The 27,692-nt window shown below is 36.6% G+C and overlaps 1 protein-coding gene across 2 annotated transcripts in view; it reads left to right on the top strand.

The window, feature by feature from the left end:
* Positions 1–27,692, top strand: part of AGMO (alkylglycerol monooxygenase) — a 194,325-nt gene that overhangs the window by 107,243 nt on the left and 59,390 nt on the right. The window contains exons 11-12 of one of the 2 annotated variants that reach the window (XM_075082949.1): positions 2,566–2,648; positions 3,782–3,887. The exons of the other annotated variant lie outside the window; for it this stretch is intronic. Of the exons in view, the coding sequence (XP_074939050.1) occupies positions 2,566–2,648; positions 3,782–3,887 (189 nt within the window). The remainder of the gene's footprint in view (positions 1–2,565; positions 2,649–3,781; positions 3,888–27,692) is intronic. 2 annotated transcript variants of the gene reach the window in all.

The following is a 27,692-nucleotide window of genomic DNA, read 5'->3' as shown; positions in this document are numbered from 1 at the left end:
GGAGAGCAGAAAAGAGTGAAATCATGCAGCCTTTTTAAACTGGAAATTGGAGACACCCTTATTCATTCATAGCAGGTAGTGCTGGATCCTTCCTGAAGACAAATATTAACATTTGTTCTCTCAAAGCCATTGCAGGTTCATTCATTTTCCATAAAGTGTGATTTTAGCCATGTATTGTAATGTAGCAATTACATGACTTGCTTGAAAGTTGGATTTGATGTTCAGCTCTCTTTCCTGCCTAAGCGGGATACAAAACCTTACCTTCTTTTTCTCAGAATAGTGCTCTACCACTGTGGGAACATTTTTAAGGCAGTCTGTAGAAGCTAGTACATTGCACTGGAAACACAGTAAAATCAGATCCACCTGGCCAGGTCTAGGTTTTAAAAAAGGTGTAATTCTCCAACTTAAAAGTGAGGACAGTCTCTAAGGAGGAAAGTCTAGAATTCCAGTCCTTGTTCCCTGGCAAGTTCCTTTATTTGACAAGTAAAAATCATTGAAAAACATATCAAAGCATTTCTAAGAAATTTATGGGTGAGTTCCCTTGTGCCTGTGCCATATTATGTTTTCCTTTGCTCATTCTTGAATCTTTGTATGACCCAGTTTCTACAGGAAGCTGAAGTGGGAGCTGAACTTACTGTGACTAGATGAGCAGTTTAAGAAATACTCATTTTATTAAACTTAGTGTCTGTGTCTAACTTTTATAAAAAAAAGCTCTGTTGAAAAACTTTGTCACTTTAAAATAAATTGCTTCACATTAAAAATGGAAAGTCTTTTAAACTTAAGATAGCTGTGAGATTTTTAGGTTCTAGAAGCTGGTTTTCCAAAAGAGTGCCTCAATTTAATCTTTTCTCGACAAATTTTAAAACTTGTAATTGAAATTTGAAAATGTATTCAAGGAGATACAAACCTTGATAAAGGATTATAAACCCATTAGAACATGTTTTTCTTTCTTGAATTAACTGAGAGTCTCAACACATAACTCCTATACTGTGTCCCCCCAGGGCTTAACATCCTGTCTCCTATGGTGGATGATAGCAGATGCTGAGGGTAAAAGCATAAGAAAAGTGTAAGAAAAAAATATCCTTTCTCAAGGATAAATATATATAAGTAGATTCTAATGATAATCATCAGTCCGAGGTATTGTAAGGTTATCATAAGGAGGGATGGAACAGATTGGAAACGTAGCAATGCAGTAATGAGTTTGATCTATCCTGGTATAAATCTGTGCAACAGAGTGGCTTGACAGGTGTCATTTGTGAGATGTGTGTTCTGGCTTGTAAACCGGTGAGGCTGCTGTTTAGCTCACTCATTGCTGGGATTGTGTTTTCTTTGTTCAATAGCTGTTTGTTAAGGATATCTAAGTAGGTGCTTGTGATTCTTCAGTAAAACAACAGAAACCTACCCAGCCTGAGTGTGTGGTTTGATGTGTTTTGCAAACATGGGCACTGTAAGTTCACACAGCTGTAAAACTTGAGAATATCCTCCTGTGGCCTCCCACACTCACAGATACTTACCTTAGATCTCTTTGAGGGGTAGGGGCCACCACTGAAGGAAGGTGGGCATGTCGCCGAGTGGAGTTTATTGAAATCAGGGCAGACACTCATAGATTTTTATTTTTCCAACGCCTGCAATCTTGAAGTGCAAGATGCTGTTCATAAACCTTATTGCTCTTGAAGCCAGAAAGGATTCCTATAACTCAGCAAGATCCACTATTTTTATTTTAGGGGTTTTTGTTGTTTTTTAAATAAACAAAGGCTTTTCAAAACTAATATTTGAAAGGAAGTCAAGGAGGGAACAAGAGAACTGATTAAATATTTTATTTTCAAAGGCAGCTGTGTAGAATGCAAAAAATATTTAATAAATGAAAAGAAAAAATTAAAACTTCACAATGAAAATAATTTCTGTTTTCCTGAGTTTTGTTTATATCATTTTGATGTAAATTTTAAGGACATAAATCCTCATGCTCTTATTCATCCAAATACTAACACACATGTTAATGTTTAAAAGTGTTTTAAGCCTGATTGAAGTTAATGGTATGACTTGAAGAGTTTTGCTGAACTGGGAACCAAGTGTCGAGTTGTCATGAAGGGACAACATTAATTTTGTTTCTTCCTAAGTATGATTTTATTGTCATGTCATATGAACTCTTATTCTCACCAGTGTATTTTTTCTGGTATCCATTGGGATTCAGAGATGACAATTATAAAGACCTGGTAACATAAGATGAAGAAAAAGAAGAGGGCTGCTGGGATTTTTATCTAGAAATAAGTTTGTGTCCTCTTGGGTAAAGGCATAAGGGAATTGGGTAACTTCAGGAAAATAGAAGGGAATATCTTAAACATTATTTTGGAAATAGAGCATTCAGAAAACAAATATAAAGGTGGTTACTCCCGATAACTGTGCTATCCAGAGCAGATATTTTTATTGCAAAATTTAAAGTAACAAATTACTTTAAAAGCAGACGCTAACATCACTGAGTGAAGAAGTTGAAGCTACTGTTCTGTTAAAACTCAATCTCTCTTCAGAAAATTACTCTAAATTAATTCTTTGACTACTTTTTAACAGATGTTATTACAGGGAACTGTTCTTCTGAGAATTGGCTTTATCATTCTTTCCCTGACCTCTTTTGGACTACTTATGGAGAACAGGCAAGATATGGGTTTTTTTTCTTCTCTCATTATGCATTATTTATCATTATATGGGAGTCTCAGGTGTGTCAGAAATTATACTGGTAAAGAAATATAGATACATGTGTTGCTGTTTGTTGACTAGAATAGCCAACTCCTAAATCCAGGAGCGTTCCCATAGCAATTAATGGCTATATCTATATTGTCCCTTGCAGAAAAGTTACGGGATAGGCCACTCGTGCCACCCTCAGTGCCTGCATTTGTTGGGTCACCATCTCTGGTTTTGGGATACTGGCAGGCCAGTGAGACCTGCAGGCTGTCCCAAGGCTGTTCAAGCTCAGACTGCAATCATATTGTGTCAGTCCTGTGTAGCATATCATAGGTGTCAGATACGATAATGGTATATGAAAAGCACAGAATGTAGCTCAGAGTAGATTCAAAATCATGTTAAGGGTGGTATAGACTTAAGACTAAGTTTAATCAGTATGGATTCAAATCAAATTGTATCTTGAATACACCAGCCCAGTGAGACATACACTATGGAAGTAGTCCATATGGGCACCATGATCCTACACAAGAATAAATAGCAGCTACATTTCCTTACAGAGAAACTATTTTGTTCTGCCCACAGAAATGTGGAATAGAAGCTTCATTTGCGACTGAGGTGCCAGTCCCTCTTTGCACCTGCTGTTCATTATGTTTTCAGAAAAGAATACCTGTCACTTGTATGGACTGAATAGTTTATTCAGGGTAGCTAAAAACCTGTCAGTATGAGAGAGATGTGTATAACTTAGGGAGTCAATACTGTGAATTAGTAAAAATTCACAGAAATAGACCCATGAAAAGATTCTGAACTACTCATGTAGCAGTTTTCAGAATTTTGCTGTTGTCCTTTTTGAGATCAAAATAGCTGTTTATAGATATAGATTCATGTGAGTTCATATATAGTTTGTGAGTATGTGTATCCTCACCTCCAGCAAATTCAGTGTTACAAGTCCATATAAAATTACACTACAAAAACTTAACTATAAGGTTAAGAAAGATGACTTGATGTAAGTGCAGGACATCACAGACTATTTCTACATTCTCTTTTTCACTGAAGTTAACAAAGAAGAAAAGATTGGATGTTAATCTGAATTACTCCCTATTTCTAGGCCCAACGCAGGAATTTTGGAAATCATCCGCTGCTTGGTCTTCGTAGGTGTGTACAAACTTGGCTACATAAGGAGTCAGTTTTCTTCCTTGGGCTATGCCTATGAGGTAAAATATTTATTTTGAAATGTCTGTGGTAATGACCTAGATTTTTTATCTTTTTAGAAAGAACAGTTACACTACAAATTTATATTTTGCTTCCGTATGTTTTATTATACTATTTTAGTAGAATATTGATTTTTTTCTTATGTCTGTATTTCTCACTTTTTATGATTAACTTGTAAGAAAATTATTGGGGTTTGCTACAGAGGTGTCAATTTGCACTGAAAAAAATCAGGAAAGTGACTGTTTACCAGTTCTTGCAAAAATAATGATATATTAGCGGCCATATGTTTTGAAGGGAAAAACAGCGATATGTTGCTTAATTTAAATTGATTCACTCACCTTTCATGGGTCAAATCTGAAAATGCTTGGAGGCTGGAAGAGTCTTAAATATAAAATATTTTGTTGTGTACTTACACGGTACCTCAAAACCAGACTTTTAGTCATTGACAAAGATAGGATGCTGGACTAAATAGGCCTTTGGTCTGATTAAGTATGGTCAGTTTTGTGTTCTGAAGAGGTATTTTTGTCCTGTTTGTGACTTCTGCTTTTTAATCTACCTTATTTTTTTCAGTACAGTTGATATTTCATAGTGACTCTTTTAATATGATCTGAATTAAATAACACTGAATCTTTAATATGATTCTGATCTGAATAACCTTCCCAAGCTACTTAGTGCTGGTTACCACCAAAGACAGTTATCAGCAAGCTTATGGATGGTTTCCTAGACTAGTAGAATTGTTATCAGAAAGTTACCTTTTGGCTTAGAACCAGAAACAATGAAATAAAACAGTAGGGACCGAGACTCAGACCTGTTACTTGTTGAGTTCAAAATGGTTCTTTTGACCTGAAACATCTGCAAAATGTATAGGAACTTTCCTAATTGGAGGTTTCTGGTAGTGGTGCTGATTCTCCTGCTTTTCCAAGAGATCAAGAATGGAAAAATATCTTATGCTACTGTGGGGCTTTTTTGTCTTCAGTTTTTTTTTGTCTTTTTACCTGGGATAGGAAACAATAAGTATTGGACAATATTTAAAGCTAGATAAATGATGCTAATCAGGAATTGTTTTGATTTTTTCCCATATTGTTATGTTGTCAAAACTTTGATCTATAAATCAAGCAGTTCTTGAATTCCTTTGATAAGAGCCTGCATGATCTCAACAGATATTTTAAGTATTTTAATGGCTTAAATATAATTTGGAAAATGTTTTTATTATTTACTGAGTAACCTATTACAATAAATAGGCTTGAAGCAAGGAATTATAAAATTTAGCAAATAATACTATAGCCCTTGAGATATAGCTCTCAGACTTGAGATACTTGGGTATTCTAACTGAATTTGAGGAGAATTTATATAATAAAAAATTTGCTTTAAATAAAAAAACAACAACAAAGAGGTGCTTGCCTTGCTGAGGTGTATGTATACATGTGTAAAAGTGTCTCCTACTAAGGAGCAAGTAGAGGTAAAATTATTAGACTATTTCTGATTTCTGTTGTTTGTAGTGAACTATATGGCTTCCTATTCTGACATGAAGAAAATAACATTAAATGGTTCTTATTATGTTCTTATATGTATCTGTTGTTAAAATATTAACTTCTTTGCCATCTCTAATTCTTCTTATCCTTTCTTCTGTCTGGTGTTTTTCTTTTTGTCCTTTATTTTATATGCCTCTGTTACTCTTTTTTAAGTCCCCTGTTTGGCACTGACTAGGTAGTCCATTTTTAATAAGAAACAGGAACACTTTGCATGCATTTTTTTCCTTTGAAAATACTGAAAGACTAGGTGCTCCCAGTGAGACTAGACTAGCTAATGCTTCTGAATAATGCCAATAGATCAGCATTAGAGATTTTGTCATAAATCAACAAGTTTGTATTACGTAATAGCTTCTGTGATGTTTGTAATAAACTTCAGAGGGTCCCCCATTTTGATATAAATGATCCACCATCGTGGGTTTTGCTCTTATTCTCTTGATGCATTATACAATTTCTGGATTCATGGTAGAAATATTCTTATGGGTGGTGATACTGTTATAATGGGATTTATGAGCAAAAAATTCTGAGCAAAGAGAAAATGCCAGATATTTATCAATTTGTGTTGAAAAGTCTTCAAATATTAATGGTATTTTGCCATTATTGACCTGATCATTTTGAACCAGCTGATACAAGAAAGCATAATAAATAAATAAAAGGTTGTCTCACAGCTTAGGTCTAAAATTTGTCCTGAAAATTGTTTTTTCAACATTCAGATAGATTATCTATCTTTCCCAATATAATAGTGTAGATAACTTAGAAAATCTTGAGGCCCGTAAATATAGATCTATCTCGTAAGATTTTTTTTTTATTTCTGCTACATATGTCCCAGTAATTTTTATCTGCTTGCTCTTCAACTTCCTTTGCTCTGTTTTTCCTTCAAATCCACTTACAATTTTTGAGAGGTATAAATTAAACCATTTATTTAATCTTTCTGTTTGCCTCATACATATTCCATCTTTAACATACATCTAGTTTTATCTGACTTTGATCTTTTTAGTGTTATATTTTGGGTACTCATAATCTGTACTGTACTTAAATAACGTACTCCTTACATCTTCATCATTTTATGTTACCAAATAAACGATTCTTTAGTAATCCATTATTCATGATCAATAGAAATCAATGCACAACATGTAAAAGAATTTCTGTTGACATTTTTTGGGGTCTATAAATTAAGCCTTTCAGGGCACTTTGGGATGAAGAAAAATAAACTGCAAGAGGCATGATGGCACTACGCAGTGTGTCTAGAATTTAACAGATACTTCTGTCCCAACATTCTTAAATTAATGGTGCACGTTGCAGCAGATAAGTGCAAGACTGATTTTGCCATACATCACGTTTAGTTAGTGAAAAAGTACATTACTCCTGTCTATACATGTTTTTTCTGTGACTATGTTTCATATGTTCATATTTCTTATGAATATTTTAGAACCAGTAGATAAGATTTCAGAAGTGAACAACCTTGCATAATTTGCAGAGTACTCTAAGTAGTAAAAATAGGTGGTTTAGACTGCAAATTATTGCATTTGGCTCATAAAAGGTCTGACAATTATCAGAACTACTATCAGCACAGGAGGAAGGCTTTCTGGGTGAAAACTAGGAGGAAAATACAGAAGAAATGGAAAAAACTAGGGAAGCAGTGAGAGAAAAGAGCTGAGGAAACGAGGAGTGAGCCTTTCCCATTTTGCCATTAACTAAGCTCAGGCGGGTCTGAAAAAAAAAAAAGCATCTAACAATTGCAAATCCAGCAGGAGGAGCAGTTCTGCCCTCTTGCTCTAGCCTCTTACCCTCACTGCCCACCTAACTGGGTTGCCCTTATGCAAAGATTTTTCTTCAGGTAAGTGAGTTGATGCAACTTTCTGTGGAGTAGGAAAACATGTGTTTTCTGTTTCTTGTGCTGTATGTATTTTACTATGGATAGTTAGGTGTAAGAAGAAGGCTCTGCTTTTTTTGGAAGAAAAAAAAAAAGTGATGTTTCAGGAAATTTTTAGATCTTATGAGAATTGTTTCCTGGGTGGAGGTCACTAAAAACCTTGATGATAAGGGTAGAGATGTTATGTTTCACTGGTTATAGACAGTAAACTAGTAGCTACTGTATTTCTGCTAGAGTATCTGTGCTGCCACATCCTATAGTAGTTAGTTTTCTTTAAGCTGATTACTTCATGCCTGTGTAATGTGACAATCATGTGTATTACTAAAGCCAAGTCATTTTCTGTCAGGCAGGGCCTGGAGTCTCCTAACCACCTGGAGGTAGCAGAAAACATTGCTTGTGTGTTCAGTTACGTGACAGTTCGGCAGGCACGATACGTAAAAATAAATCTGTTACGATGGTGCATCTCTTCAAAGTGTTTCCATCCAACTGCTCTGGTTTGGCATCGGCCAGCATATTCCATGAGCTGATTTTGGTCAAGCACTGGCTGTTATTTGACAGTAGTACTAATGAGGAGCAAGTAGAAATGAGAGCCATTGACATGTTGTTGGAACTGTTGGAACATTTTCACCAACTCTCATAGTGGCTGCAACTGAGTACTGAGAAAGACTCTTAAACTAAAGGGCTAGGAGTGAGGAAGGTGGAGGAGGAAATACAGATATCTGTCTTGATGTGCTTGTTTATCTTTTACCTTTGTTTCAGCTAGGGTATTGTATCTGAGAATAATCTCTTCACCCAGACTCCTCCTGTACTGCAGCTTCCTGGGCTGCCTGGCTATGAAAGCATTTGGCAGGCATGTATTAATTTACAGGTAGGAAGGATAAAAATCTAGGGTAACTTTCATTGGGGAAAAGTGAGAAAAAGAGAGGTTGTATACACGTGTGATATTTTAAATGAATAACTTATTTTCTATTTTATGTGGGCATGTTGTGCATTAGAAATATAACCAACTTTGGAAGATATATAAAATCTTGTATTGCAGAGTATAATTCAGCCCTTAACTAATGAAGGCAGAAATGAACTTCGTTGTTGTCAAATTGTTTATTTATTCCTCCAGAGTATCTAAACTGGGTAGATGCAGCTGTTCCGAAAACTTTTGGAGATAGTATTCTGTACCAAATGGACTGTTTTCTGATCTTTGATGCAATTCTGGTATTTCTTAAGAGTGTGTCAGCTAATTTGTCTGGATAAAATATATAATATCTCTTCATTAAAGAACTGATTTGCACTGTATTCTGTGTTCCACAGCAGTCCCTCTTAATGTGATATATTACCATGCTACTTATTTCTCCTTTCATCGTACAAAGACTTGCTGTTACCTCACTTGTTTGTTAGTGTAATTTACCAGCGTTAGAATAGTGACTATGACTACTGACTTAAAACAAACACTTACCCATAAGAACTTATTTCCAGATCAATGATAGTTTTCTGCTCTGTAGCATTTTTCCTTGGTCCCTCGTTACGATCATCTGTGCCACATTTCAAAGAGCAGCGTATCCCATATTTGGTTTCCATTAAGGTGAAAGCTCTGTGCCCTGTGGTATGATTTACAACCTCAGCATTTATGCAGTCTCTGTGCACTAAGTAGATTGGCTGGTGTATTTGAAACGTATTTTAGAAATGAAGCTGGGGATGGAAGGAAACTCTACTGCCTTATGATAAAAAACCTTGTCAACACACATGGAATTAAACAAACACAAGTTGTAATCTGTATTTTCTATGCTAGCTTCATTCAGAAAATTCCGCTATACCATGCAGTGTATCCCAGGGACTGGACTTTTAATATTCTTGACAACTGCCCTAAGGGGAATAATGTCCCTTAGAAAAAGTCACAGTAAAATCTGGCAGTAGATTAAGTTAGTTTCCACTTAGGTGTGACAGCAGAGTCATTACTGATTTTAGACTTAGCCAGTTTGAGAGTCGGCTTCACCACCATCAACTAAAGACTATGATGTATAGTTCCAGATGCTCTGGCCAATTGACCGTAAAATTGCTCTGCATTTCTGGCAGAGCAGCCAAGCTGGAGCTTTTAAAATCTCCACTCCCCGAGCTCAACACCCTCCCCCCTCTGCTTAAAAGCTGCTCATTATTCTTCTTCTGCCCGCTGATCTTAGCAAAAGAAAAACTTCTGGAATCAATTAGAAGTGTCTGCACTTGATGAGATTTGCACGTGAGTTCGGAATTGCGAGGCTTTGATAGTGTCAGCCAACAGCTGCAGTTTCAGGTGGTAAAATGGGGGAAGGAATTTTCCAGGGTTTATTTACAATCATAAAATAAAACAAAAATCAAGACAAGTTGGAAACCATCTAATATGTCATTAAAATGAAGCCTGAATTGGGTTATATATTTATTTTGTCTGAAAAAGAGTAAACTAGTGGTTTATTATCAGGATCTTTTCAATTACCTTGTAATTATTAGGCTGTATGGAGTGGTTGTAATAAAATGCAAGCTATGGTCTGCTTGCTGTAGTTTTAACTATGAAAGAGGCATCTGCTATTACTTTTGTCACTTTAATTGCTTGACAAGACAAGGAGGTAGTCATACTTAATAGAAATCAGAAGCATGCAGTCAAAGATGAAGCAAAGGTGGTACTCTGAAGATAGAAAATACATATTCACATACACTGTCTGAAATTTTGTGTTTTGTTCTGTCAACACTCACATTCATATAGTTGTAAAGTTTATTTTCTGACTGTTCTTAGCCCAAGGCAGTTAGTGATTGCCTTGTATGCAATGTTTGCATTTTAAAGATAACAACCATGCCAAATGAAATTATTAATGTTCATTTATACCTCTGAGTGTGTCTTTGTAAAAATGAAAATGTGCCATTTCACACATGTTGTTACTAATTTGCATTGCAGACTGGTTTGGTTCATAAGTCGAAGCATAATTTTTCTAAAAGCCAGTACTGTTACAAACCCCATCAAACTGCATTCTTTTCTACATCATAATAACACATGGATAACAGTAGAAATCTCCATACCAGTGAATTGCTTCACTGATATTAATCCCTGGTGACAACTGAGATACTCCACATGGGTAGACATTTCTTTCTGTGTTATTGCAGTTCCAGTACTAGAGTATTAACTGACTTTTTGCTTGTTAAGGCACAAATACGTATATATGTTTCATACCTGGATTTACTCTGCAGAGGTAGTACTGTTAGGAAAACTGATCTATAATTTTTAATTTTTTTAATTTTTTTCGCCCTTTGAAGAGCTTTAAAAAAGCACTTCTAGTGAAGGAGTGCTCAGAGAATTCCTTGTTTGCAGCATTAGTCATCTGTGTAAGCATGAGGCACCTCTGCATCACAACACAAGTAGGGCTGGTGTACACTGGGGTGAGAGGCAGACGTACAGACAGACCCTGTGCCATTTGGATTCTGTAGGGGAGATGCAAAGGCAGTCGAAGCAGACTTAAGTTTCCTATGTTTGACACAGCCAGTGCTTACTGATCAGTTTACACTCTTTTATACATTTTATGTTCAAAGTTGATTTGAAGTATAGCATAGTGTAAAGCACGTTGCAATCTCTAAGAGACAAAGGCAAGGATAAGATGTGATTGCTGCGTCCTGGATGAAAGACACTGGCTTACTTGCTGAGATTTCCCATCCACACACATGGTGTGGGGAGAAGCAGAAGATACCTTCTGCATCAGTCAGACTGTCTCCCCAAGCTGTGCTGAGCACCCCGGAGTGGGGAGCCTTCCAGCCCCACTGTGTGTGGCTGGTGCAGGTGTGTGCTCTGTGCTCTTTAGCCTATCAAGCTCACCTGAGTGTAAGTGTTTATTAGGACAATCTGATATGCAAAATTGGTGGACTTCGTTCCAAAATCAGATAGTCTGCCACCAAAACTATTGCAATTGGCAGGTGGGAATTGTCCTAACCTTAAAGGGAGGAGAGCTGTGCCTGTGTTCCCAAGACCATGAAGGCAGATGGCTTAGTGTGAATTTTATCCTCAGTATGACAGGCAGAGGGATTGAATTAGCTTTTAGGAGATGACAGCTTTAATTAAGCTAGCTATTTCTGATGTGGAATAAATCTGGGTTTGGCAGATACATGGTGACCACAAAGAACTAGCCTAGTATTTAAAGCATTTTGGATACTTTTGTCTCGCAATATTTAAATAGAGAAAACCCAAATGTAAAAAAGATGTAGTCCAGGGTTACCTAATTTATACGTCTTTCAAGGGAGATGGAGATACAAGATTCTTCTTCTCATAAATGTCCCTTCCCACTTCTATAACAGTAAGCAGAACGTGGTAGCTGCGAAAATTTAGCATTCTGGAATAGAATGGCCATGTAGGGCCCACAGAATTGGACTGTAACATAGGCCATTGGAAAGCCAAATCAATGCCTGTATTTAGGAAAGCAGAAATTAACTCAAAAGATTCTATAATATATTTTATTAGAATTGATGATTAAAAAAAATAATCTTTTGCACAGACTGTTTTTTTCAGAAGTTTCTTGTGATCAACAAAGAAGGAAAAGCACAGCAAAAGTCAAACCTCTGTTTTTCTACTAGCAGCACCTGAAATAACGACAGAGACTGAAAACTAGTTCATGACATCCGGGCAATTGCATGCTAAATTCTAACCATACAGAGCCTCTTGTCTAAAGTGGGCAATAGATCAATAAGATAAAATCAAATCATTATCTGTGCTGTGATTTTTGTTTTTTTTATTACTGTCTTGTTATATTGTTCTTTTGTATAAGTTCTGTTTTCTATGATGTTTAGAGGTAGGAAATATGGAGAAAGCAACATAGCTATATTTATTTTTATATTTGGATATTACGCAAGGCAAAGAGAACGTTTTAAAATTTCCTTCTCCTGTCAATGCCAAGTAAAAATTGCCTGATGAAAGAAGATTAGCAAATGCTATGTTTAACTGATTCCCAAATGCAGTACACACAAAACATTTTGTATGTTTAAAGTTGGAAATCGGTGTTATGGGAAAAAAAGTACATGTGAAGCTCTAGTTATCACTTGAAACTAAGGCAAAATAATACAGCAACCCCCTATGGAGTCTGGGAGTGATCACATCTGTCCTGACAGAATTAGTTTGGTTAATCTTCATGTGGAGCCCATGAAATGCCTGGAATAGGTTGTTTATTTTGCTAAGTGGAAGCTAATACACAGTTGAAAATGCCTGGTTTTAGTTTGAACATTTTGGATTTTATGGAGAAAAGGATGCTGTATTTTGTCCCTAGCTATTACCTGAATTCATTGCACATCTGCATATGACTTATGACTGTAAATCTCTAGATACAGTTATTTCTCTTCTTGTTGGCTTCATGGAAGTTGACTACAAAGAACAGTCAGATATTAGGAAACAGTTAAAAGTGGCAGTTAAGCAGGATGTTAAGAAACAGGATCTGGCCATTCACTGCATTGTTGTCTATTTGCATGTCTCCATACCTATCTCTGTTTTCCTTTGTCTGCGAACAGTCTAGTTAGATTATAACTAATTGTTTAATATATTAGCCTATTAAACAATTGACTTATTTAGAAAACTGGGGGGATTAAGTATACACACTTTTTAAAGTTCTCTGTTGTCTTCAGCTGAATACATTCTATCACAGTACAAGATGTGTTCAAGAATCTAATTCTAATATCCTGTTGGGTTGTTTTTGCTTTTAATGAAAGCGTTGTCCTAAACTGAGTTGATTCCAAATGTACCACGCTACATATATGGATGGTAATTAGTTTCTGGGGCTATCTGGGCCTTATTAAAATGCATCCCCAGAACAAAAAATGTGGAAAAACCAGGAATTCAACTGTCAGACTTGTAAACTGGACCACAAAATGTGTTACCAAGATATCAACAGCTGAGAAGAGCTTCATAAATTTTAAAACTTATGGCATAACTGACTAGAATTTGCCATGCCCTCTGGATAGAAGTCTAAAACATACAGTTGGCTGATGAAAAATGGCATATGCTTTTATATGTTTTTGTTTTAAAAGGCACTGAAAAATATTTGAGACTTTTCTAAATAAAAGGGTCCCATTTTTAATTTTCCCTTTTTCCCTCTCTTCCTTTTAATACTTTTGCATTTTCTTTCTATGTGTGAAAAGGGAAAAGATAATAAAAGGAAATGAAGAGGATTAATATAAGGAATTACACAGAGGAATTAATTTAAAAACTTGGGGAAAAAAAAAAAAGCAAAAGAAGTATATCATTAATGGGGAATTTCCAAAAAGAACAATTTTAACCAGTTTTAGCAGCGTGTGTTTGTGTCATAGGCCAAGATTTCTAATCAAATCTATTAGTTCCAGACAGACTTGTTTATACCATTTTATGGCCCTCTGTTGCTATGTACACAGTCGTTAACATATTTTGTCCTATCAATGTGCCGAATGTTTAAATAGGTCAGTAAAGACTCACAGCTCTGCTGGGATGCTCAGACTGGCACTGCTCAATGTGCTCTGCCCCATGGACTGAAGTAATAGAGAGACCTATAGGAAAACTTTATTTTCTATTTCACTAACCAAATCAAAATGAAATAAAACCTACAAAACCACTGAAAACCAAAAGCCTGTTGTTTTTTCCCCGCCATTACAAAATAAGATTAGTCAAATGCCAGAAGAAAGTATCACGTGAAACAAAAACATCTCATTCAAACTTTTCCATTTAAAATAAAGTCAGTATTCCTCAACTTGCTGTAAGGTCATTAATCTTGAAAGGACACATTTCAAGAAATATATTGTTTGATGAAATTGTCCGATCGCTACTTCTAAGAGTGGAGAGAGATTAGTGAGTGTTTCATCTGAGTGGCTATATGAGCACCTTGCTGTTGGAAGTAAGAAGCTTTCCATTACCAGAGGGAAACTGGATATTGAAAAAGCAATCACTGTCAATTTTTAACACAGTCCTTGGTATTGGTATTAGGGCCCGAGATTCAGATCAGCTTTTTCACACCCTGATTTTTTCAGTCGTTACACATTATTCAAAGGTAGGTGACTTGATAATCTTAGAGGAAGAAATTCTTGGTAGAGGCTCTATGAAGATCTTATAAAACCCTTTCATAGCTTGAAGGAGAGCTGGATTAATCTATGTGTGTGTGTGAAAAGCCTCTGTTTTACATGTATATGTGAGAAAAAGCTATAAATGAATTATACCAAAGAACAAGAAACAAATGTAAATAATAGCATGGTATATTCTATATATAACTTTATTTTCCAGTGCAATGTCAATTTATACAGTGTTACTCTGATTAAGATCAGTGATAGAACAAATATAGTTTTATAACCTTAATTTTTATATAAATTGGTGCCATCTTGATATTTTTAATATCTTATTGGACTATTTATCACCTTCTAAGTATTTCCTAATTTCTTCCAAATTCTTATAAAAAGTCTCAATCCACTAGATTAATCAAATCTGCTCCTTCCAGTGATGTAAAACTGACAGCTCCACTCCTGGTTAATGGAGAGTTAAGAAAGAGGAAAGCAGGATCGTTAGTGGATCTAGGTTTTGGTTGGGGTTGTGGTTTTTTTTTTTTTGGCTTTGTAAACTCTGTGGCTTTCAGAACTTATTAGCATCAAATAAAAATCAAAAGCATCAGATTGCAAAACTAACAAAAATAATAGCTGTGAAAGCAGCATGCAACCAAAACTGGTCCATTTTTTCCTGGACAGTCCACATAAAATCTGCCTAACCAACTACTTTACATCCTCTGCTGTTTCATTTTGATCTTTGTGTAGATCAAATTATGTGGGCTTCATGATTTTATTTTGCTTTATAATGTGCAGTAATCCATACTATTAAACTCTACAGAAAACCATATTGCTACTGTAAAATCTGCTGTAAAATCTGCTGTGCATATTTGGGCATATATGCCAGTAATTTCAGGGAACCCATAATCCATTTGTTAGCAGAGATTCTGATTTCCAGAACTGTTCATGTGTGGACAAATGTTTGCCTCTTGGCTTAGGCAGAGTCTTTAGAATGCAAATAATCTTTGGAAAAATGTGGTTGAAAGGGAACCATGTTGTTAGCTTAATTGCTAAGAAACTGAAGCTATGCTTAATACCTTATAAAACAAATAAAGGTAAATCTTCTGCTGAACGTCTAGCTGTTTGAAGGAAAACTAAGACATGTCACACTTTTGCCTCCAGTCCAAGCTGTGGTCATTTTGGGTGGGGAGACTTGGAAATTGGTGGCTGTAATTATAAATGCAACATTATTCTTTGTTGGACAGAGTATGCATATTCAAATACTAGCCAGGTTAAAAGTGGAATGGAAGGAAATGGCATGGGGGGGAGGGCAGACATGATGGACCCTCTCTGGTCCATGCAGGGCACAGCTGGTCGAAAGCCTACCCGTAATGTATGGAAGAGAGTTAGGGTGTAAGGATGGAAAGTAGGGAGGATCTGTGTGTTCTCCCCAACTTTGTAAAGGAACTGAATGTTAAGAACTTGCTTCTGTTATCCCACCCCTGCAATACTGTAAAATTCAAATTTTACAAGGACTGTGGGAAAGAGCGAAGAGCCTTGGGTATATACAGCATTATCTGTGTAGCTTATATTACGTCCTTCCAGCCCAGCTGCCCTGATTTCTAAAGTATTTAGTTATGTCCTTGCAGAGAGATTATCTCTTTGTAGTTTGGGGACAAGGTCGAGGAATCATGGTTGGATATACTAGAAGCACATGCTAATCCTATTTCCCCAGTGCTCATGAGTTCCTGAATCAGTGATTTAAACCTAAGTGTGATGTTGTTTTGTCCCAAACTGCAGAAGAGACATTGCTATTGTTCATATTCATTAGCAGAAGTTTTCTCCCTTAAAATTTGTATGAAGTCATCAAAACTGCAGGTTCAGCTAATGTTGTACTAGTGCCAGGCAAGAATGCTGTATGACTTTTCTCCACCATCGTTTCCCTATTACAGTTAATGCAGTCCATCTTACTGAAACAAAAAAGCTATTGCCAGTACACCTCTTAAATTATTCGCAAGCTGCCAGCTGTGCCATTTGACTTTGATCCTTTCTTTCATGGTAATTGTCATGCTGAAATGTAAAACTAAAATATATTCTGCACCAAGTGCCACCTTTCCATACTTTCAAAGGATATTCATCTTCATGAGATTTCTGCAGATTTTACATGCTATTAATAGTCTTCTCTATGTGCTATTGCTGCCATCAAGTGTAATTATATAATTATGCATGTGTACCTATTCATGTACAGTAATTTTTAAGGAATGCCAGCTCTCTGGAGCTCATTCTCATCCAGCATTTTCATACTGCTTAGCTTAAAAATAACACTCAGCATTACATGAAAAGCATGAAACACCTCATTGTTTTATTTTAATGGGAGCTAAAAAATTGAAAAATTCTGGTTGAATATGCACTTTGAAGTATTTTGCTGAACAGAAGAATGGATTACCTTGTTATTAGATGAAATTTGGTAGTTCAGTGGTTTACTTTCCTGTTTTGTTTTGCTCTCACTGTAAAGATAATTGAGAAAAAACTGTAGAGTCATCAATGTAAATAAATCCCTCCATTAACACAAACAGTTGTATTCACCTTACAGGTGTTAATTACATGCTAAGAAAAACAACTCTAAAATATTCTTCTGGCCAATCTGGTTTTAAAAATGCTTTTCTAATATGAAAACTAATATTATTTCTGATTCAAAATATTTAGAGGGAAATGCTTTTCAACTGTTTAGTAAGTGTGTTAGGGTTAACAATGTTAACCCATTGTTAACAATGTTAACCCAGTGTTAACCCGTTGTTAACATTTGAGTGTTTTTTGACCTCTGCTGTACAGAGGATGTCCTGACACACTTTGCTGTCTGTTCACTCTACAGTAGTAAATCAGTATGTTAACGCATTAATGAGAGGCTGGACTGCAAGTAGCAAAATACTTCATCGCTATGTGCTCCTTAAGAGTAAATATTTCCTTTATTAACTCTGAAGTCAAACCAGTTGGCATCCAGATATTCCAACAGTTGTTCGAGGTACTTTCAAGTCCCAGAACAAAATGATAGTTCTGCTTTTCAGGCACGTAGAGTGTAAACATGAAATAAAAGACAGGAGATGAATGTGGACAAGCATTAGGACCATTGGACGAGAAATCACAAAGCATCTCTATGAAAATTGAGCATGGTGAAAATGGGAGCTAAGAGACTTAGCTCAGGCAACTGAGAGGTATGCTGAAAAGGTCCTTAAAATGTTGAATATTAACTTACTTTTCAAAAGGGAGAAAAAGGAAATGTACATAGAGGGGAATGACATATCCAAAGGGACAGTCTAAGACACCCATTCATTTCAGTAGCATTCTGGGTGGACATCAGTGAGGTATAAAGGTTTTGGCAGAGAGAATTGCTGTATTGGAGATACGGGAAGACAGGGGCCTGGATGAGAATCCTAGATCCATGAATGAATAAGACTTATTATTTCAGGTACATTGTTAGGAAAGAATCTGTGCGTGTGGTTATGGGGAATCTCAGGAGAGATGGGAATCAGAGACGATATATAAACAGTAATGATGGTATCTAGAATAAAAGGAAAAGGAGGAGGCAAAATTTAGTTGGAAACAGAGGAGATAGATAATTTAAACTATAGTTAACATAAGCTGGCAATCAGACACATGATAATATTAGGAAGGCTGCAATTTAATTGGTGGGTGACAGGGATGAGACTTGGAGAAGAGAGTGGGATCTGCATAGAGGTATTAGAATTTGTGCTGGTGGTAATAATAACTAGAGGACTACAAAAGCAGAAAAGGACAGAGCTTGCACAAAAACTTGGTGTACCTGAACTGTACATGATGGCATAAAAATTTGATGTGTTTACTGAGCCCTATATAATGGCATAAAATAGACTTCATTTATACAAGATCTACAAAACAGATCTGAGTAAAAGAAAAAATGGTAGAAATATCTTTTATTTAAAGAAAAAGAAATGTCCAAATATACAATAGATTAATAGATTTATCCTTGCTGAGTTCACGCACATGAAAATGAAATTTTCTGGCAACTGGGACCAAATGTGATCCCTGCAATACTGCTCTAATACTACAAACAGACTTTACTGTTGTCTGAGAGAATTGACTGAGGATTAATCTGTGATATAGCAATTTTTCAGCCATTCCCACTTTCTGCAAAAGTGGGAATAAATTGAAGTAGTGTTAAGAATGCAGTAAACCGTGCTTGTGACAAATCAATAGCCAGAAGAATGAAAGATCAGGGTGCTAAAAAGGAGCTAAATCTTTACCATTAGCTGTCCTGCTTGGTGCACACAAGAATATATAGACACCTGTCTTTAATCTGGGCAAAACTTCATTTATTAACTCTCTTCACATGAAAAAGGACCCTCTAAAATAAACCTTAGTATTTACAGACATTTCCAGAAAGAAGGAAAGTACAAATTCCATAGAAAATCTGAATATATGAACAACAATAAAGAAAGATTTCAGGAGAGAGCTTCAAATAACTGAAGTGCTAGTGGGACATAAGGACACTGGAAGACTTTATGACGGGAAGAGGTGAGGAAAAATAAACTGAAGAATTTTTGCGAAAGGATGTAATAGGAAATGAAGGAGAAGAGAAAGCAACCTGATTTGTCAGGTAAATGGCAAAATGTTATGGAAAAATAATATTATTCCTAAAAGGTACTGCTATCACATGTTTCTAGCAATCAAATGTTAATAGCTGTTCACTGGATTTTTCTCAGGTAGTTCTAATAGGTGAAAATAGTGGTAAAATTAAAGTGAAAATTAAATCAACACAACAACTGCTTGAGAAGTTTCATAACGGCAAGTTTGGTGCAATTTTGAAAAAATAAATAACATTCTGAAGTAGAGATAATCTGAGTTGGTGGGTTTTTTTCTAAACAAGAGAATGAAGATGTATAGGCAAACATTTATGGTGAAAGTGGTACATGGTCCCTTCTAAAATGTTTTCATTTTTTTAACAACTGTAACCCAGTGCATGATTTGGGACTATTCTGGAGGATCTACCATGCCTGAGGGAATGGCTCTAAAGTTTCACTATGAGAAATATAGAGATCGTATTATTTTTTGCATTAATTTAATATATGCATACATTTTCAGAAGTAGAAGACATTATACATTGACTTACATTTAAACAGATTATAGAACCCAGCTGAAATGATTAGCTTCCTGAGAAGCAGTGCAGCAGGAAAAGACTTAGATGATCATAACATCTACTGTGAAGTTTTGCATGTGATATTACTCTTTAAAATAGCCATAGTACATACCTTGTGTGTTAGTGAAAAACATAACTTGGAAATGTTTGCATCTGACAGTGATCTATTTTAAGTAAAAGAAGAATATTCTTTAGGTGCTAGTGAGAAGTGTGAATATTGTGATTGGCTACTGCACAGAAACTTGCAGACAGGTAATATGTGGAGAGCAAATGAATTGCTACTGTGTAAGCTTAAAACTGTAGATGCAAAAGCTAAAATAATATTTACCTATACATGGTATAATGAATCTTTATTGGCAACTGGTATTCACAGACTATTTGAAAGGTGGTATTGGCCAGACACAAGTTATTTGGCAGAGATCTTGCCTAGTATATATTTGCAGAGCCTGTCTGCATAAGGATGCTGGCAGGTTTACCCTGATTTCTATTCCAGGTGACAAATTTCTATCCAAGCATATGAGTGATCAAATATTTTCCACTGGAATCTGGGCACTGTAAAATTTCTGAAGCTGAGTAGAAAAATTGCAGGATTTGCTTAAACTATAATAGCCTCTGCATACCAGTGTGACGGCAAAATATTTCCACTTGGACAACATCAGGGCAAACTGAGCTGAATTGAACTGAACATTTTTTCTGGTAGACTGATGGTATTGTTGCCACTTGTCAATGGCATCTTCTTGTAACCTAGAAGCTGTGATCACCATAGTCTTCACTTAATTTCTGTGTGAGAATTAAGCAACAGCAATGGAAAGTACTGGTGCACTAACTTTATCTATCAAAGCAAGGAGCTCGGTCCAAACCAGATGAAAGCTATACCATAACCACATTAGCTTATTTTTTTCCAATGCAAGGCCAATTAAGAAATAGAACAGTTTCCATTAGTTTATTTGTCTTTCCTGGAGCAATTACAATTGCTAAACTTTCCTAAATTATACAAATGTGGAGTCTTCCCTCGTGACAGGTTGTTTAAATTTATAACTAAAGCTAGCATTTCCATCTCCAATAAAAGCCAAACAGACATTTAATTATGGTGCGTGACATTTCTGAGTAACATAGAGCCAACAGAGCCTGTCAGACAGCCCTCATTGTTCATGATTTTTGAACAAATTGGGGATCTGTGAATTTATAGCCAGGTTTTTCTCTACTATTGTTTAAAATAGCACACATGGAAAACACGCCATGGGTGTGTTGTAATTCAGCTTTAATGATGTAACACTTGGTTTCAGTCAATTGTTGGAGGATTGCAGTAACACTGGTTTAGTGCTTCAGACGTTGCATGTTCCTTAGCAATTATAGTCCAGCTTTCAATAATGGCTGTTGGCGGGATATCCACAAGTGAAGTCATAGCAATTTTGAAAAAGAGCTAATAAAAATACACCTGCCTTGTAGTGGAAAATGAGCCTTTAATATCTTAGCTTTGAAGTTGAGTGAAGCCCACAGCATTAACTAACAGATACCAGTATTATGATGCAGTAATCCACTCCCCCAGGGGAAGTCAGGGGATTGAAGTATGAAAGGCTGCTATTTTCTGGTCACATATTTTTTAGTCACCATAACATCATGAAGGAAGAATGGGAATAATGAGGTGATAATAAAAACTGGAAGGGGTGTTAGCTGTAAAGTTAGTAATATGCAAAGCCATCACAAACCGTAATTCAGGGATGCTACAACTTAAGTGATGTATAATGAGTCAGTTGTTAGTTTTAATACAATTCCATGTTTACATACATCCAAATCCACTTTGTGTCAGAACAATATACGGAATATTAAAACAGCGTTTAAGAAGAAGAATAAGAAATATTTTCTTCACACAACTTCTCAGCTTTTTCTTCTGTTTCTATTCTGGATCACTTTAGTTTTTGACAACATTTTTCACAGCCACTGAGTATTTGCAGCCATTAATAATCCTCAGTTGGTTTTCTTCACCAGAAGATCTAGGGTGGATTCCTTTTGTCATTTTGTTAAATTCTCTTTTATGTTCTCTTCTGATATACTTCATATGCTTTGAATTCTTTTTCATTTTAGGAAGCATGTGTGGTTACATCCTTGCAGCATATACAGTCAAGTTATGTGTCTTTCTAGGGCAGGACATAATGCAGTAGTTATATGCAGTTATAAAAATCTGTTTGGAAGAAGTGTAACAAAATATATTTTCAATAAAAATGTTGGGAAAAAATCCAACCTCTTCAACTACTACTAAAATGAGAATAGGAACTTGGAGCATCCATTCCTGCCTATTGCTAAATTAGTGACTGCTTAGGCAAATGACAGAATCTTTCTCTGTGTTGGTTTAACTGAGTGGAAAATGCATCCAAGAATGCCCACATTATAATGCATTTATTAGGTATGATTACTGTGTTTGTAAAGAGCCTCTAGAATTACACTATGAAAGGCCATAGGCAATTGGAAGTTTCATTGCTGAAGGAAACACAGTTCCCTGTGTTCTCATTTTTATTCTGCACAAAACTTTGCTGTCTGGTGTGGTGCACTTTTCCCATCATGGAGACGGTGTTACTAGTCTTACTGTAGTGAACATGCCTGAAGAAACTTTAAGGCAGGAATGTGCAATTAGAGCTCAGCTTAGGCTTGCAGTTGTTTGGTGTGATACATTACGCGGCTATTTTGCAATCACTGCTGTTGCAATTAAGATCCAAACTGCAAAAATATTGTATGAGTATACACACAAATGGGCCATTGGAGGGGAACGGAAAATAAAATGATTGGTATATTCTTAGTACAACAAGATTAATCTGGAAATAGGCAGAGCTACTTCCATATTGATCACTAGATATAATTCATGAAAAATATCTAAAACATTTTGATCAGGGATTTGTCTGCAACCTGAAGCAACTCAGGAACACGCAGGATACAAATCCTACAATTAGACCGCCAGTTTTAGCTGTGTTAGAGGCTCCTCTTAAAATAACCAGCATTTGAACTGTATATGTTTGGGGCTGGATGCTGCTTCTCTCATCCTCATCCTCACCCCCACCAACATAGTAGGGTCCTCTAAGTGGAGAGGTGAAAGATAAAGGGCGCTTAACCCCATGCTGGCCTGATCAAACACCGTTCCCTGCTAACACAGGAAGAAACATTCATCAAAGGGATATCACTTGAGTATGATCCTACAAAGACATGCACACATGCTTAACTTCACGTTAATGGGACTATTTAGGTGCATGAAGTTAAGCATGTGTTTTAAATCTTTGCTGGATTGTAGTCTATATTTTCCTTTCCACTAACCTGAGCCTTTACGCAAGGCAGTTACCTTACTGGTCTGAAATGCTGAAAATTCTCTCTGTCTATGGAGAAGATTTTATATGTCTGAATTCACTTATTGATCTTCCCTAGTTGCCATGGGATTTTGATTTTATTACGTCTGTGTTTTCTGTTTTTGTTTAGGATTAGTAGCACATTTTTACAAATTTCAAATAACTTGTATAGACTTCCTACTTTTTCAAAGCAAGTATTTATATAATTACTTTTCAAATAAAAATCCAAATAATTCTAATTTTATATTAAAAAATCTGTTAATAGTGATACTGACTTCTAACTTTGGTACTAGTTTTACTCTTAAATAAGTCTTTAACTTCTTTCAACATAGCTATAAAAAAAGTAAGGGAATTATCTATTTTAATGATTTCTGTTCTGTTGTTTTGGGAGTGAGTGAGCTTGTGCTGAGGTTGGAAGATTACCTATTCAGCATTCAATTTAGTAAAAACAATGAAGAGAAATGCTGAATCAGAGAACAATATTGAGGCTTTGGAAACAGGAAGAAACATAGTGAGCTTGTAAGCTATTAAAATGTTCAATCCCATAGCTAAATTTAGGTACACTCTGCGTTCAGTACTAGTCACAAAGATTTTGTTGTGCTTGGTAAACCAGATATATCAGGAAGCTGATCCGTCACACTTCTTACAAACTTCATAGTACTGTCACTACATATTTTACTGCTGTTCTTTTCTTTGTAGAATTCAAGTGTGTAATTTGCATCATTACTCTGAAAGTAAATTGCTATTAAGTCTTGACACCTGCCAGCACTGGTATTCATTTCAAGCTGTAAAGCACTACTTTGAAACAAATATTGGGAAACTCATTAAATGTTGTCAGCTGTATCATCCATGTTAGCATAAAATAATATAGCTAAATATTTCTGGATTCTATTTTCTACTAACAAAATGAACAAAACTCTTTTTGAACACTTTCCTATACTTCAAAAGTATTTTCTAAAGCTAAGTCCCCTGATTTTTATCGATTTTATACACACACAATTTTTCCCATATGTTCCTATATGAAAAGCATGTACAGTTTCTGGTTTTATACTTAGAAAGTTCAACATCCAATTAAAGGATAAAATGGGCCAAGTCTGACAAAAACTCTGAAAGTGAAATTCCCCTAGACTACGTTATTTCCATAAACTAAATTTAACTGAACTTAGAGACTGCATGAAGTCAGTAGAACCTAGGTTCTGACCCTGGCTGGTCCCGGATAATTCCTAGTCATTTCAGAGGAGTGGAGTGTAAATATTTGAGGAAATAATTTTTTTGCTATTTTAGGAGTTGCATTAATGCTTATGATAATTTCTGCTTTGCTTATTTCTAACAGGAATCTTCCCTGCCTCGTGAAGCATATTTATCTGCTCTATCTTTAGGTTGACTGTGTCTAACCAGCTTTAGTGAATTTGGACTGAGATATGTTATAATGAAAACTACCCCTGCAAATGTCATGTATTAAAACAAGGGTGTTTGTAATCAATATATTCAGCAGATTATTTCAGCTGGAAAGTGTGTATAAATTAGTATTAATTTTCTGCTGTGTTAATAAACTTATTTTTTAGAAGGTTGAAGAATTTTTTATTGTTTAGAATGTGAGAGGAAGAAAAACACTTATCATTAGCTTGATGTGCCTTTCATACTTCTGGTCCCACAAACCAGAGTTACCAATCCAGTTCAAAAAAAGATTCTGAAATATATTTTTTCCCCCGAAGGGAACAAACTGCAACATAATAATGCCTGCCAGATAACTTGCAATCATCCCACTCTTTCTTGAACTTCCACCAACTGCAATCCGATTGAGTTCAAACTTCTTGTCTTAATCTTCAGATCCTCCATGCAAATTCTCACTCCTGTACTCAGTTCTCCTGACTGCATGGAGTTAGTCTCCCATCACCTCCTGGTTCATCAGGGAGGTCAATCTTGAGCCTATGCCTGATTGTTTAAGTGTTCATTCTATCAGGTTACTCCTCTCTTTCATTGAACTGATTTCTTAAGTTACTATTTACTAATGTCTCCCTTAAATCCGTTCTCAGGATCGGCTTCTTTCAGGGCTCCTCAAGGACAAGAACCAGTGTGTTAGAGGGCTAGTCAAAATGAAGCATTTAGATGGCTGCTGGCCTAAGTCGTGCTACAAGCATACCTCAAACTGCCTCTCTTATCTGTAAGTTCTTGTTTGTTGTTATAAGTTATAAGCTCATTAAAAAAAAAGACAATTTAGGGCTTGTTTGTAATCCTTCACTTATTAAAACTCTGATCTTCATTTCAGCTGCAGAAGTTGGTTGTGGTAAAATAGTAAATTGACAAGGCTACCCAAAATGAATTGCTGAATTATAGGATCATAGAATCATAGAATCATTAAGGGTGGAAAAGACTAGGATCATCAAGTCCAACCATCAACCCAACACCACCATGTCTCCTAAAGCATGCCCTGGAGTGCCACATCTACACGTCTTTTAAATACCTCCAGGGATGGTGAATCTACCACCTCTCTGGGCAGCCTGTTCCAATGCCTGACCACTCTCTCAGTAAAGCAATTTTTCATAATATCCAAACTAAACCTCTCCTGATGCAGCTTGAAGCCATTTCCTCTTGTTCTATCGCTAGTGACCTGGGAGAAGAGACCAACACCCACCTCACTACAACCTCCTTTCAGGCAGTTGTAGAGAGTGGTAAGGTCTCCCCTCAGCCTCCTCTTCTCCAGACTAAACAACCCCAGTTCCCTCAGCCGCTCCTCATAAGACCTGCTCTCCAGACCCTTCACCAGCTTCATTGCCCTTCTTTGGACACGCTTCAGCAACTTGATGTCCTTCTTGTACTGAGGTGGCCCAAAACTGAACACAATATTCAAGGTGCGGCCTCACCAGTGATGAGTACAGAGGCACAATCACTTCCCTACTCCTGCTGGCCACACTATTCCTGATACAAGCCAGGATGCTGTTGGCCTTCTTGGCTGCCTGAGCACACTGCTGGCTCATGTTCAGCTGGCTGTCAACCAACACCCCCAGGTCCTTCTCTGCCGGGCAGCTTTCCAGCCACTCCTCCCCAAGCCTGTAGCATTGCATGGGGGTTTTGTGACCGAGGTGCAGGACCCGGCACTTGGCCTTGTTCACCCTTGTACAATTGGCGCTGGCCCACCGATCCAGCCTGTCCAGGTCCCTCTGTAGGGCCTCCTACCCTCAAGCAGATCAACACTTCTGCCCAACTTGGTGTCATCTGCAAATGTACTGAGGGTGCACTCAATCCCCTCATCCAGATCATTGATAACGATGTTAAACAAGACTGGCCCCAACACTGAGCCCTGGGGAACACCGCTCATGACCAGCCGCCAACTGGATTTAGCTCCGTTCACCACAACTCTCTGGGCTCAACCATCCAGCCATTTTTTTACCCACCTATAGGTGCTGTTATGGCTTAGTAGACAATTTTCAGCCAAAGTTACATTGATGCAAATTTGCAAAGAGCAATCTGCGAACTCTGTGAGGGCTCTGTCCTAGGACACGCAGCAGATGCTTTGCTGTGGCTGAAAGGGAGAAGCCCTGAAAACAGGTCCACAGTGTACTTTGTCCTGGAAATCATTGGGGAATCATTCAAATAGTATTAGAGAGCATTGTTATAATGAAAGCTTTGAATCTCTGTACAAGACTAGAAATGGAAACTAGCTGCTAGGAGTGGAGCATATGGCTGAGTTTATGCTGGGAGGACAGAAAAGAGTCATAGATAACAGCCTGGAGCACAGACCTTTCATGCTGAGAATTGTGGCCTCAAGCAGAGGTGTTAAATCAGTGTTCCTAGACTGAAAAATTTTACATCACCACTGAGACAAATTCAAGCTTCCTGCCCTGATGGAACCATCTGATGGAAGCTTTGAGCAGGGAATTGGACCATGATCATATAAATTAGATCAGGTTTTCTGAAGGGGAAACCATGCGGCTGTATACATTTACTGAGTCGTCTTTGTAGTGAAGTGTCACGATAAGGTATATAGATGCTTTGCAAGTTCCTTGAGGTATAATTTTTACAGCTACTAGGCATATTAAGGAAGGGAAATTGTATATTGAAAATCTAGTAGTTAATAGCCAATGACTAAGCATTAACCAGATAGCCAGATAAGAATTTTGCTTCTTTTGGTAATTAACTGTGCTTGCAATTTTCCATGTACAGCTAACTTCAGGCACAGAATGATAGTCACTGAACATGAGCCTCTTAAAAAATTGCATTTTTTTGGATCTGCCTAATAAAGCCCCTGCCATTTATATGTCCAAATCAGTTTAATCTAGGCATAAGTCCATGGAAAAAAAACACTCAACATTGTTGTCTTTTGAATCATAAATCAGATAGGTTTTTAATGTTTTCGGCTTTAAAGTTTTACACGTAGAGTGGTATGAATCTCAGTGTTGTAGCTTTTCTGTGTATTCTGTAGATTGCACCTGGCTGCCTGACAGAAATCTGTCAAAGTAAATGACGAGAATTAATTAACATTCAGTAGAGTAAAAATTAAATAGGGATGCAGAACTCATAGGAACTCCACAGAGTAATATATGCCTATACCGCTCTCTATGTTATGGTTCATTAGGTATCTAAATAAATCTTTTCAATACACTCTGGCAGTATGGAAGTAAATTGTCATTTTAAATTAAAATCTCATTGGTGAGTTAGTGTACACCTCGATATCTGAAATACACTTATTTTTGTATTGATGCCATGTTATTGACTTAACTGTCAGTGTTGTCTAGTCACCTGGACTGGATAATAATAAAAAAAGATGTGAAATGATTCTATTAATTCTGGATTTGAACTTTCTTATACCCCTTCCCAGTGCTGCATACCCAAGGGAAAAGAATTCCTGTATTAAGTCTGAAGCCTAAAATTCCACTGCCTCAGCTCTTAAGAGGATTTTAGAAAATGAA

Source organism: Phalacrocorax aristotelis, chromosome 2 (genome assembly GCF_949628215.1).
Source record: "Phalacrocorax aristotelis chromosome 2, bGulAri2.1, whole genome shotgun sequence".
NCBI lineage: Eukaryota > Metazoa > Chordata > Aves > Suliformes > Phalacrocoracidae > Phalacrocorax > Phalacrocorax aristotelis.
Note: the sequence above shows the minus strand (reverse complement) of the source record. Positions and strands in the feature narration are given on the sequence as shown.